This window comes from Anomalospiza imberbis, chromosome 3 (assembly GCF_031753505.1).
Source record: "Anomalospiza imberbis isolate Cuckoo-Finch-1a 21T00152 chromosome 3, ASM3175350v1, whole genome shotgun sequence".
In the NCBI taxonomy this organism is placed as follows: Eukaryota; Metazoa; Chordata; class Aves; order Passeriformes; family Viduidae; genus Anomalospiza; species Anomalospiza imberbis.
Window position 1 is genome coordinate 72,008,629 of NC_089683.1, and position 13,105 is coordinate 72,021,733.

Sequence of the window (13,105 nt, forward strand, 5' to 3'; positions counted from 1 at the left end):
TAATCATAAAAACTATGATCCAGAGATTGACATCAGTTAAAAAAAAAAAAAAAAAAAATAGCAATCTCTGCTTTTAAATTAAGCAGTGGTGAAGCCAAATACTTGACTTGTTGGGTTTTGCCCCTTCAAAAATTCTTTGTTATACAGTTTAGGAAATGTCACGTCCAAGACATACTAAGGCAAAAAAAGCAGGTGAAATTATGTAAATGAAAGGTGATGGATGGAACAGAGACAGGGTGAGCTATTGAGGCCAAGCTGCTGCACCTGCTTAGAAATTTAAATCTAGTCTTAAAGCAGCCTGGCCTGGCAGAAGCTAAAAGGAAATAGGAATTAAGGCCATGGCCACATCCCATTTAAGCTTTCACACCTGTAGTACACTACCCTTCTCTGGGCCTGTTACACCCCTCTGGTTCCCTGGCTTAGCTGGGGCACAGGAGTTTTGTTTTATAAACCCCACCCCTTACTTCCTAAAAACTCTGTCCTGCATCTCTTGCAGAGCTGTGTTAATGCCAAACGGTGACAGAAAATTAACTTTGTCACTGCCACGGATGCAAGCAGTGCGGTATCTGTAACCCACAAAAGGATGCCTTTGGGCTTACTCCTGAGCCCTGAACTGGAAAAACGAGCTACTCTCTCATCTTCCCAGTCCTTCTTGCAGCAAAGTTAAAGAATCCCTCACAGAATCTAGTTAGCTGTATATTTACTTTTCATTTCCCAGCTAGTTGCAGATATTTCCCCACCACCACCACTATTCCTCCTCCTTTAGCTTGTTTGTGGTCCTGTCAGGGTTGCTGCTGATCCACGTTCAGCCTGGAGTGCAGTGTAGGCGAAATATGAGCCTGCAATCCTGCACTCTCTGTTCTCTCCTCGGACAGGTTAGAGGAAGAAATAAGAATTCCTTACGTGCAAGGAGTGCCACCTAACGGCCTGTTGAAGGATCCCAAAGCTCCACACAAAGCTCCTGGGGTCTTGGCTTTTTTTTCCATACATGAGTCTATGAAATCACACACACGTATTTTCACATGTAGTGAAATGCAAGTCTCTTCCATGGCCTGTCTGCCCACAAACCACACTTCAAGGGTAATTTTTATGCAGAGTCTTTACATTCATATTTTTTTAAATAGTTTCTTAAATCCCAAAGCTTCAAGACAGCTGTAGTAATCCAGATGCAAGTAAGAACTTGGGTATTTCAGTTTGGAGTGTAAAACTGACGAATGCTGGCTCTCTGTTAGGGAGCAGCTGCTGGAGACCAGTGGTTGCACTGCTGCCTTCACCACGTCAGGCTGCAACAAACATGCTCATAGGGCAATGTAGGCCAGGTGTAACCTTTTAGTGGCCTTTCAATTTAAGGTGCCTAGTATCGACAAAAGGCACAGACATGGTGTTCTAGGATGACCAGACCCAGCAGTGGTGAAGCAAACTGCTCTGGTGGCAGTTTCTTAACATTCTCCAGCCAGAATAGTCTGCATCATCCCACCATCACCATGGATTGCTCCACTCACTTGGAAGAGATGTCCATTGTCCATCGGTCTTTTTCCTCAGAAACTTGTTGTTGATTCCTTCTTGCTGTTAACCCTTCAGTAAAGTTTATCTTGCTTTACTTGAAGAGATGCCGTGTGTATGGAAAATGCAGGAGAACCGAGGGGCTCCAGAAGAACGCACAAGGAAGAAAACCCTCACAAGCCATTTAGTGTCCTCCTGCTGCACCAAGGGAAGTTTGAAGTTTGAATAGCTACTTTGCACCTCAGGAATTATTATTCACTTTTTGTCCAGTTATGACAAAGCCCTCTCTAGCCTTTAATTTTGTACTAGATCATTACCTGGTGACATTCATTACGCTGGCCCAGAGGCAGGTACCACAGCCTGTTCCAAATGAGCAATATTTCTCTGGCTGTTCTTCTGGAAAATGTTCCTGGAAAGGGGGCTCAGGTAACAGGTTCCTGGTTCCACACTCTGAGCAGCAGGGCCTGCTTTCACCTAGAAGTAAATAGCCTCCTCATCAGCTTATGCACAGGCATTAGGGTTGAACTGGCTGTGAGAATACACTTCTCCCATGTGACCCACATATGCCAGGTGAAAACAAATAGAGGTTGGACTAAAGGAGACATGAACACACACTATTGCTGTTAAAATATGTTCTAAAACAGACTATTTATATTGCATATGTTCTTGCAAGATACTAATAGATTTTAGTAGCCCTGAGAAAAATTCTTCCCACTGCTTCATCAAAACTCAAGTATTATGAAAACTTCTAGATAACATTTCCATAAAATAAAAATACTTGCTAATATGCGACCTTCAGGATTTCTTGCCCGATAACCAGTTTCAAGGTAACTGAAGAGAAGTCTCTTATGATAATAATGAAAGGGCCAAGTAACCCCCACTCAGGTAGTTTTAACCTCTGGAACTCATCCCTGATTTATCCAGAGCAATCCTAGTAGGCCACCACAAAATGAGATGGCTTTTTCCTTTAGTTTGCAGAACTTTCTATTGACAAAATGCACACACACGCTTGACCCTCCTTGACAGATGCTTTGCCTCAGAAATCGAGTCTATTAACTTGCTTCTCAAATTTCCATTTAGGCAACTTACGCTGCATTTCAGTGAAGTGTGTTTGTTCAAGGCTCAACACTGACAGCTTGTGTTGTTCCAGGCAGTATCTAAACTCACTCAAGGACAAAGGTAGAGAGGATGAAATTTCTCACCTTTGACCCAAATTGAGCAGCATATTTAAAATACATACTGGTAGTCACTGTTATTCTTGTGGGTAGGACATTGTATTCAAGCACAACATTTTAGAGAAACAGCATTTGTAGTAACATACCCAAAATGAAGGTGGCCATGACCCATTAATAACAGCCTGCAATAAATAGTAACTGCAAAGCCTTCCTCTCTGGATAAAAGAGATCCTAGTCTTAGAATACTTCCTTGTAAAAACACATGATAGAGGTGCTATTTTTCCATAGCTAATCCAGAATTGCTCAATTGTTTGGACAATGATCTATTTTGGGACATGTATATGAGGGACAGACTTGCCTACAGCTTAAATTCCCCCCTCTCTCAACAGGCTACACTATTCACTGAATTCTTAATTTGTTTTCTGTCTGTCATTCAAATTCAGAAGTAAAATGAGACATTAAGAAAAGTCCCCACATTTAACAATACCCACAATCCTTCTCCTTTACTCACATCTGTCACAGTAGGAAAGACAAATGAGGAAACTGCAGAGAGCAATTTTAATGGAAATATCTCAAAAATGCTTCATGATGTGAGAGATGCTTTGTGGTGCAACTCTCACCCTCATCTTAAAAACCTAAGATAATACAAATATTTCTTGGTAGTCCTGTCCTTGAAAATGTCAAGTATCACTGGAAACACTGATAGATGGCTGCAGCTTTAAGAAGGAAGTACGGAAAATTAACATGGCAAAGCAAGTTTTACTATCAGTATTCGTAAAATTTTTCACAGAAGTGCAACAATAGTGAAACTGTTTTAAAAACAGGATGGGGAAAGCAGCAGTTGATGCAATCTATATTCACCAGCATCTGTTTTTACAGAGAAATTTAAGAAGGAAAAGTGTTAATACAGAAAGGCTAGAGCCTTTTATAAATAAACAAGACTTATATACAGGTGAACCCACTGGTAAGTGACACAAAATGGCCAGGCTTAGTGAAAATTTAAACTTCAGTAACAATTTATTCAGAGTATGCAAGAACAAAGTAATTTACATTAAACTTAGTATACTTAGTAAACATACTCAATATTTTTAAAACTTAGTGTCAATATTTTTAAAAATATTAAGCATTTAGAATGAGTTAAGAGAGCAGCAGTTACACTGTAAACATGTGCAGCCATTTAAAATTCCAGTAACAAGATATAAAACAATTTTGCTTAAAAGTTATTTATATAAAACAATTTTTTATGTTTAAGCAAACATACAATCAGTTTTACTGATTGTAAGGAATCACACTGTTTAATGCTTAATCCATTAAGTAACCTAGTGCAGCAAGAGAACGTTTCAGGAAGCTCACAGAGAAAACACATGTGCCTGGCACTCATAACTTTTCATGGCACAATGGCTTTAGTACTCAACTGACTGGCTTGCTAACCACAAACGTGCCTGCCTTCCAGAAGATGTGAAACAACGACTGGCAGGTAATGTCACTTTAATCCTAATTTGTCCTGTCTAGCACTTGAAGAAAGTTTAACTGGGAAATCATGACAGCTTTTATGACATGTCCAGGAACAGTCTTTACCAGTATTCCTAGCAGCATTACACACAATTTTTACTTACTACTAGTGTGAGGATATAGAGGTCAGCTATATTTTAAATTCCATTTCAGAACAGGTACACGGAGTTTAACCACAACTAAGCAAACCCTGAGCAAAAATTACCTTTCAAACAATGTTTCCACTCCTGGCTTATCTTTTTAAGAAGCTTTCTGCTGTTCTACGAAAGACAAAAATCAAGATGTTCATTTATTTTAGATTCCAAAACATCAGTCTCACAGACAGGACAAGTGACTCTTCTCTCCTGCCTCACAGGATTGCTAGGACTTGCAGAGGACTGTGTAAATTCAACTCTGTTTTTTGTAGTTGTAGTGACATCAGTACCCCCCTTTTTGTTGAAATACTTTTCAAAGGCAGTTTTGTCTTCCTTTTTTGGCCATTGCTGCAGTGAATTAACACATTCTAAGCTTTTTTTCTCAGATGCACCCTGAGCTCTTGGGGTCTGCTCCAAACAAATTCGTTTTGGTGACCAGTTAGAAGATGGCATAGCCCTCTTGCCAACTGGTGAGCCTTGGCTTGATGTTTCTTCAGCAACACGAGCCATCCTAGCAGGCAATCCACAGTCATTCTCATCATCTTCTGTGTGAGCAGCAGACAGTTTTGGAAATTCACGCTTTAAAGCTAAGCTGCTCTTCTCACTGGCACCATTGGTATGAAGCGGAAAGATGCTGCCGTGGGGCAGTTTTTCCAGTTTTATCTCATTTTTAGGGATTGGTGGTGTCCTTACTGCCGAATGATGCAGTGAGCCGTGTGCTTCACTGTTTGCAGTGGAGCTGCTGGCATTTGTGTTTTTCTCTGAAAGTACACCGTCTCCTCCTCCAAGGCGATATCCTGTTCCACTAAAAGGAGTCAGGTCTTTGCAATTACCATGCATCTGTGTCTTGCCTGCAAAATCAGATTAAAAAATTAATTAATATTTTTTTCATTAAAAAATCATGGGCTTATTATTTGAGGTGCTTCACACAGAAAAATCTGATGCATGAAAATAATGCATCAAACTAAACGTTTTGTAGACAATTCAGTTGAGGAGCAGCCTAGAAGTGCACAAACAAACAGGCCCTGTTCTTTGGCTATGTAACAGTAACCTCTAAACCCAGCTTATATAGTGTTTGGTCTATATTCTTTCAAGAAAAGTCTGGACAAAAATCAGTTCAGAAAAGAAAAAAAAAATCCTAAAATACCTTTGTTAGTTGACTTGAAATGTGGAGGTTTTGCTGTCTGAGTTTTCTGCTTGGACTTCTCTGAGAATTTCTCTGGCTCTTTCACTTTTGTGAACGTGCCCCCACACGTCCTTTGATGTTCATCCCACCAGAAGTCATGTGCAGAGGGTGCTCTGTTCATTGAGCGCTTCACATATCCAAAGTAAGGTGCTCTGTTTTGGCAGGGGCCATTGCATCGCCACCAGTGCTGGCGGTACAAATTAATCTCATCATAAAAATTGTGGTAGATCTACGTTTAAAAAAACAAAAAAAAAATCCACAAGAAAAAGTCATTCAGGAAGTTACAAATTTTATATCACTAGCTGTAAAATGCTTTTTAAAAAATCAATTTCCATTCAATTCCTTCCACTACTGCTGTGATTTTTTTATTAGCAGTTATAAGAGCTAGATCTGAGTAAAATTTGATCAACATTTAGCTACCTTTAAAACAAAGCTTTAAAAAAAAAATAGGAAGTGTAGGAATATGTCCTGGTAATCTTGTTGGAACTGCAAAAAGATCATTTTGGAAATCTATCTACAATTTCACTTAGAAGATGTACTGTTTAGAATGCATTTCAAACAATACCAGTACTGTATTCTCCTTTCAGTTATTACCTTAATTGATCTTATTAGACATATTATTTTTAAATACTGACATAAATATCATTACCCTCTATTGACATAAATCTTGACTGCTCTTCACATGGAGCACTTCTGTCCCTGCTACCATTTAAGCTCTTTCTACTTTACCACAAAAGCTTAAAGAAAAATTCTTACAGAGAACATACCTGAAAATTACATGACTAACAGCTCACCACATCTTCTTCAACCTGTTCCTACCACCATCCCCAACAAATAACTATGGAACTAGTATACACTTGGATGCAAATTGGTATTGGTACCAACTGTGGAGTGTCTAACAAGAATATTACTTAATCTGCACCGGTCAACTAAAGCAGCAAATCAGGAAGAAAGCTCTGTTAAAGAAGATGAAGGGGATTATTCTTACTGTGACATTGGCTCCAGTCAAGAGATTAATGCGACGCATGTGCTTGCAGAACTCAGGTCCATGAGACTCACGATCTTTGTAGTTATGAGTAACAAAGAGCAGGGCATGGATCATTTCGTGCAACAGTGTCTGAAATGATGTAACCATTAGATATTCACTGAAAAGCACTGCATTTTCAGTTTCGTTATTAAGCTGCAAGTATTGTACTCTTCTACATTGACTGTGGTTACTATTCTTATCTTCGATTATCCATATACTCAGACTGAATCATAAAAACAATACTTTGATCTATCAGACCAAATTACCCCTATTTCCACATCAGTAAAATGTGCTGCATAATATCATTCCAATAAGCAGCATTCCAAAAAGGAGAAATAATCTTCAAACTTAAATCATATCTTTAAAGACATCATCCCCTACACAACCCCCAAAAACAGCCACTTTTGTGCAAGCTGAAACTCTACAGCATTTCTGTTCTTAGGCACATCTGAATGTTCAGCCAACTCAATGTTCAGCAGCTCTGGCAGAGGCCCAAAAAGCAATAAAATGTCATGTTAAGTCATATCCTATATCCTTATTTTCTGCTGTTGGCTCTTTCGAAACTCCAGTCCATGTTTGGTTTGAATACTAGAGGAAAATTTAGGAGTTAAAAACTTGGGGTGTTTTTTTTCTCTATATAAAGTCAATAAAATAAATGAGTGATTTTAGACTTCTACTTGGAGTTGCCCACTTAGAAACATAAAACTAAAGATTACCATGGTACTGCAACACAAGCCACACAAACGTAACAGTAAAGCCACCACTATTTTATGACCTATAAGTTACTGCATAAAAGAATCCCACTATGAAACCTAAAATGTTTGTATGAAGTGGGGGGTGGGCACAATACACTTTATGTGCAGGTTCATAAGCCATGTTCAAATACCTCCACAAGATCCTTCCTTGGCCGTAACTTTAGAAGTGGCTCACTGAGACGAATGGAACACAACCCACTTCTTTCGTGGTATGAACAGATACCCGCAGAGCTGAAAGGAAAAGAAGAAAGAAAATATGAAATTGTATTTGTTTCTGTAGCACATCAAGAAAATAGAGAATTAAGTTAAAATGCCATCCCTTCTAAACACATGCTAGGTCACTCAGAACATGGAATAAAATCACTTTGAGTAGTTACCTGAAAAACTCAGCATCATTAAGCAAAGAAAAAAAAATCCAAAAGTTCCTTAGAGTAGAAAAACCTGTTTTGAAGGCAGAAGAATGTTTCCTTTAGAACTTGTGATGAACTAAAATACACCGCACAAAGGCTGGAGATTCACGGCAGCAAACGCAGACTTAATTGCCAGTTGTTTCAATTTCATTCCCCACCCTTCATCAACTTTTGGCTCATACCGAACCTACATATACCTCCACTTCTGTGCACTAATCTAGCAAACGCCACTTTTTTGGTCTGTGTTAGTCCTACTGAGTTAGCCCTCTGTCAGTGCAACATCCAACTATTTCCAAATGTCTAAAGAATACCGCAACCAGCAGAGGATAAGAGGTGGTGGGACTCCAGCCGCCAGCAACTGCATCTGCTGCAGAACTGCAGCCTGCACTTCAAAGATTCCTGGGTTTGTTTAACCTCAGATTTCTTCTATATTCCCCTTCCTAGCCCATTCTAAATGTTTCTAATATACTATTATTGGTTCATATTTGCCTTACTGCTGTGCAGTAAAACTATCATAAAGACTGAGAACCAGAGCAGCAACACGAGTACGTGAGGTTTCCACACACACCATCTAAGACCGAGTAATTTCTTCCATTTTAACATCCCTCCGGCTTGCTTGCACCCCGTGGAAAGCCATTGGATGGCTGCTAGGGACGACAGATGCAAGGCAAGGGAGACAACGACAGCGACCAACTCATGTCCCGCCGTAGGGGCTCTGCCAGGGCTGCGGAACATCCAAGCGCCCGGGAAGAAAAGCCATGGCACCAGCACGGCGCTAGCGGGGCACAGCGAGGAGCAGCACAGTGACAAGCGACAGCTCCTCTCCGACACCCGCAGCCACACCCTGCGGCTCCGTGGGTGCCGGCCCGACACCGCGCACGCTGCCGGGCCGGCGGAGGCACGGCGGGCAGCTCCCGAAACACACGGATCGGCCTGCCCGCCGCCTGCCCGGCCTGGCGACCGCCCCACGCACCCCCGGCCCCCGGGACCGGGCAGCCCCGGGAGCTTGGCCGCGCCCGGCCCCACACCCCGGTGCCGCACCTGGTCATGCGGGGGCTCCAGGACACCGTGACAGCCTCCAGCTTGCCCCAGAAGAGCGTCTGGTTGAAGTGCACGAACAGGCCATGCACGTCGGGGCTGGGGTCCAGCAGCTCCCACGTCTCGTCCACCACCGACAGTGGGCGGAGGGACGAGCGGTACGGAGAGACATCAGGGCGCTGTGCTGCTGCTGCCGCCGCCTTGTCCTGCTCTTCCCACTCCCTCTGCAGCCTGAGGGCCAACAGGAAATCCTCGTCCTCCATCCCGAGCGCGGCTCCCGTCGGCCGGCAGAGCCGCAGCCGGAAACCGCAGCCGCCGCGGCGCACGCGCAGCACCGACCCGCGGGCTGCTGCTGCTGCTGCTGCTGCTGCTGCTGCCGCCGCCGCCGCCGCCGCCTCGTCCTTCCGAGTGCGCGGGCCGGCAGCGTCCCCTCCGCCCCTTCCTCCCCTCCGCCCCTCCCCTCCGCCCCCGCCCCATCGCGTCACCGCAGGCAGTCGCTCCTGCCGCCGAGCCGCGGGGCGCAGGCGCTGCGCCGTGTGGTGTCGCCGGGGCGGGTACCGGGCGGCGGCGGCTGCAGCGCGGACATGGCGCTGTCACTGGGCGAGGGCGGCGGCGGGAGCCGGCTGCGGCGGCAGCTGGAGTCGGGCGGCTTCGCGGCGGGGGAGTACGTGAAGCAGCTGTCGCAGCAGTCGGACGGGGACCGGGACCTGCAGGAGCACCGGCAGCGCATCCAGGCGCTGAGCGAGGAGACGGCGCAGAGCCTGAAGCGCAACGTCTACCAAAACTACCGGCAGTTCATCGAGACGGCGCGGGAGATCAGCTACCTGGAGAGCGAGATGTACCAGCTCAGCCACATCCTCACCGAGCAGAAGGGCATCATGGAGGCCGTCACCCAGGCCCTGCTCCTCCAGGCCGACCGCGACGACCCCGCGCTGGGCGCCCGCCGCGCCGCCGCCGCCGACCCCTTCCTGCCGCTGTCGGCCAAGGATGCGGCGGCCAACGAGGAGGGGCGGCAGCGCACTCTCACCACCCTCCTGGAGAAGGTGGAGGGCTGCCGCGACCTCCTGCCCGAGAGCCCTGGCAAGTACCTGGTCTACAACGGCGACCTGGTGGAGTACGACGCCGACCACATGGCGCAGATCCAGCGGGTGCACGCCTTCCTCATGAACGACTGCCTGCTCGTGGCCACCGCCCTGCCCAACCGCCGCGGCGCCTACCGCTACGACGCCCTGTACCCCCTCGACGGGCTGGCCGTGGTCAACGTCAAGGACAACCCGCCTATGAAGGACATGTTCAAACTGCTCATGTTCCCCGAGAGCCGCATCTTCCAGGCTGAGAACGCCAAGATCAAGAAGGAGTGGCTGGAGGTGCTGGAGGAGACCAAGCGCAACCGTGCCCTCAGCGAGAAGCGGCGCCTGGAGCAGGAGGCCCTGCCCCGGCCCGCCCCAACGCCCCCCGAATCCACCAACCCCTTCGACGAGGATGAGGACGAGGAGGAGGAGGAGGATGAGCCCCCCGCTGAGGAGGAGGTTGTTGACCTCTCGCTTGAGTGGATCCAGGAGCTGCCCGAGGACCTGGACGTCTGCATTGCTCAGCGGGACTTCGAGGGGGCGGTGGACCTCTTGGATAAACTGAACGAGTACCTGGCGGACAAGCCTGTGAGCCAGCCCGTGAAGGAGCTGCGGGCCAAGGTGGATGAGCGCGTCCGGCAGCTCACAGATGTGCTGGTGTTCGAGCTGTCTCCAGACCGCTCTCTGCGAGGAGGGCCGCGGGCCACCCGCCGGGCCGTGTCCCAGCTCATTCGCCTGGGCCAGTCCACCAAGGCCTGCGAGCTGTTCCTGAAGAACCGGGCAGCCGCGGTGCAGACGGCCATCCGGCAGCTGCGCATCGAGGGCGCCACGCTGCTCTACATCCACAAGCTCTGCCATGTCTTCTTCACCAGCCTCCTGGAGACGGCCAGGGAGTTTGAGACGGACTTCGCCGGCAACAACGGCTGCTACTCGGCCTTTGTTGTCTGGGCCCGCTCGTCCATGAGGATGTTTGTAGATGCCTTCAGTAAGCAAGTATTTGATAGCAAGGAGAGTTTGTCTACTGCGGCAGAGTGTGTCAAGGTAAGAGAGTCCAAAGAGGGGGGCTGGTGGGGCACAGCAGCTGAAACAAAGGCTTCAAAGCTTTAAAGTCTCTTTTCTAACTCTAGTTTGGTTGTTGACTCTTGTGTGGGTCTCTAGAGAGGTTTCCTGAGTTGAAAGATTAATATTCATTCGAGGTTTGTTTGGGTTTTTTTTCAGTTTAGCAGAGGAAAGCCTTAAGGTTATAGTACAGGTCAAGGAAAACCCTGCCTTTATCAGGAATGCAAAACGTGTTGATTCTTAATTTGCCTGTAACTAGTAGGAGGTCCTAAAATTTACATAAGCTACACCTGAATTATAAGTACTTCAAAACTTTCTCTTTGTCTTCCAAGGCTGTCTTTAGGTACATTTTCATACTATTTTTGCAAGACTAACTTTCTCAGGTTATGCTTTCTTTCAGCTGCTAATTGGGAGGGGGGGGAAAAAAAAAGCTTATGTGTGTGGGTTACAAAGTCTAATTGTCCAGAGTGTTTTTGACAGCCAGGGTGTATCTTTCAGTTATTAATTTCTCATTAATGAGATTCTTAAAGCACGAGAAATAAGTATGAGTAACCCTTCTCAGTTTTCTAAGATAAATTTGATAAATTTGTAACATGTAAAGGGAGCCTGCACAGTAATAACATCCTTGGCTTTTCTTTGTTATCCCAGGTGGCTAAAGAGCACTGCAAGCAGCTGAGCGAGATTGGACTGGATCTCACCTTCATTATTCACGCCCTCCTGGTAAAGGATATCAAAGGTGCTTTGCAGAGCTACAAGGATATCATCATCGAGGCCACCAAGCACCGCAACTCTGAGGAGATGTGGAGAAAGATGAACCTGATGACTCCAGAGGCGCTGGGGAAGCTCAGGGAGGAGATGAGGAGCTGTGGGGTGGGCAATTTTGACCAATACACGGGTGATGACTGCTGGGTCAACCTCAGTTACACTGTAGTAGCTTTCACTAAGCAGACCATGGCCTTCTTGGAGGAAGCGTTAAAGCTTTACTTTCCAGAGCTGCATATGGTTCTCCTGGAGAGTCTTGTGGAAATCATCCTGGTGGCTGTCCAGCATGTCGATTACAGTTTACGGTGTGAACAGGACCCGGAGAAAAAAGCATTCATTAGGCAGAATGCCTCTTTCCTCTATGAAACTGTCCTTCCTGTTGTGGAAAAAAGGTTTGAGGAAGGAGTTGGAAAGCCAGCCAAGCAGCTACAGGATCTGAGAAATGCCTCAAGATTGATGCGTGTAAATCCGGAAAGTACCACCTCTGTGGTGTGAAGTGAACCTAACTGTTCCTGGAAACAAGGTGGCAGCACTTACTCAAGAAGTTGTACATTGAGCAGATGAACTAAACAGGCATTTTTAAGTCCCTGAAAGATGCAGAACTCTTATCTGCTGCATTCCAGAAGCTGAAGACTTTGAATCAATGCCTGCAAGCATGCAATGCTTTACTTGGTGGATGGGGTGCAGGGAAGTGAGAAGGTGGAGGTCACGTGTCCTTTGACAGCATATCCTGTATGAAGGGCTTGTGTAGTATTTGTGACTTGGGACATAACTGTAATACACAAATTTTGGCCAATTGTGAAAGTCTTACATACATATACAGCAGATGGCAGGAAAAGATAATTCTCATCATGTCACTGTAGCAGTTCTTTTTTAAGGCAGTGTTCTGGTAGGAGGGGAAGTGCTGGAGCATTCCCAGGGTGTGGTATTCAGTAAGGCACATTCACCATCCACATGTGACTCAGCACTGCAGATGAATGACATGGATTTGCACAATGTGATTTTTGTGGTAGCAATGCAGACTTTTCTTTAACAGTGAAATTATCTTCATTCATTTCAGAGGTGGATTGAAATAAAAATGTTTTTAATACAGGTTCTGGTGTTTGTGTGAAGGGGCTTCTTCTGTTAAATAAGCTGGCCTGTCAGCCTAAGTTACAGCTGTCTGAAAACAAACCTGCTGTCAGAACCATTTGTTCGCTTCAAGAGAAGTGAGAATAAATTGCTTCCCTTCCTCTTTGTGTTCCTCATCCATGTTTTCTCATGGATCTAATTGGGGTCACATCCATTTAGTGAAGTGTGCACTCTTGCTTGAGGCGCTGTCACAAATGCATTATGGGCTGTTGTCTCCTGGTTGAAACCATCGTGAAGAGGCATAAATGCTCTTGAGACATGCAAGGCAGGGAGAGGGACTGAAGGGATTGTTTCATTTGGAACAAATGGAATGCTAGTTTTGCTGTACAGAACAGAAGCAGCA

At 45.6% G+C, this 13,105-nt stretch overlaps 2 protein-coding genes across 2 annotated transcripts; one reads left to right on the forward strand and one right to left on the reverse strand.

The window, feature by feature from the left end:
- Positions 1–3,673: 3,673 nt before the first annotated feature.
- On the reverse strand, positions 3,674–9,096 carry SPRTN (SprT-like N-terminal domain). Its single transcript, XM_068185083.1, has 5 exons — positions 8,744–9,096; positions 7,424–7,523; positions 6,499–6,627; positions 5,472–5,739; positions 3,674–5,175 (listed from the first exon to the last, which is right to left on the reverse strand). The coding sequence occupies exons 1-5, from the start codon at positions 9,001–9,003 to the stop codon at positions 4,451–4,453; spliced, it is 1,482 nt and encodes a 493-aa protein (XP_068041184.1). The 5' UTR covers positions 9,004–9,096; the 3' UTR covers positions 3,674–4,450.
- A 182-nt stretch (positions 9,097–9,278) lies between these two features.
- On the forward strand, positions 9,279–12,865 carry EXOC8 (exocyst complex component 8). The gene is made up of 2 exons (XM_068185082.1): positions 9,279–10,851; positions 11,518–12,865. Exons 1-2 carry the CDS (start codon positions 9,325–9,327, stop codon positions 12,124–12,126), a joined length of 2,136 nt encoding a protein of 711 aa, XP_068041183.1. The 5' UTR covers positions 9,279–9,324; the 3' UTR covers positions 12,127–12,865.
- Positions 12,866–13,105: the final 240 nt, after the last annotated feature.

Excerpts from the sequence above, each read along its gene's own strand:
- EXOC8 (XM_068185082.1), top strand. The coding sequence starts at position 9,325 with ATGGCGCTGTCACTGGGCGAGGGCGGCGGCGGGAGCCGGCTGCGGCGG. Across the intron at positions 10,852-11,517 it reads CTGCGGCAGAGTGTGTCAAG|GTGGCTAAAGAGCACTGCAA; the intron begins GTAAGAGAGTCC and ends TTGTTATCCCAG.
- SPRTN (XM_068185083.1), bottom strand. The coding sequence starts at position 9,003 with ATGGAGGACGAGGATTTCCTGTTGGCCCTCAGGCTGCAGAGGGAGTGG. Across the intron at positions 5,740-6,498 it reads TGACTGGAGCCAATGTCACA|ATCTACCACAATTTTTATGA; the intron begins GTAAGAATAATC and ends TTTTAAACGTAG. Across the intron at positions 5,176-5,471 it reads TTTCAAGTCAACTAACAAAG|GCAAGACACAGATGCATGGT; the intron begins GTATTTTAGGAT and ends CTGATTTTGCAG.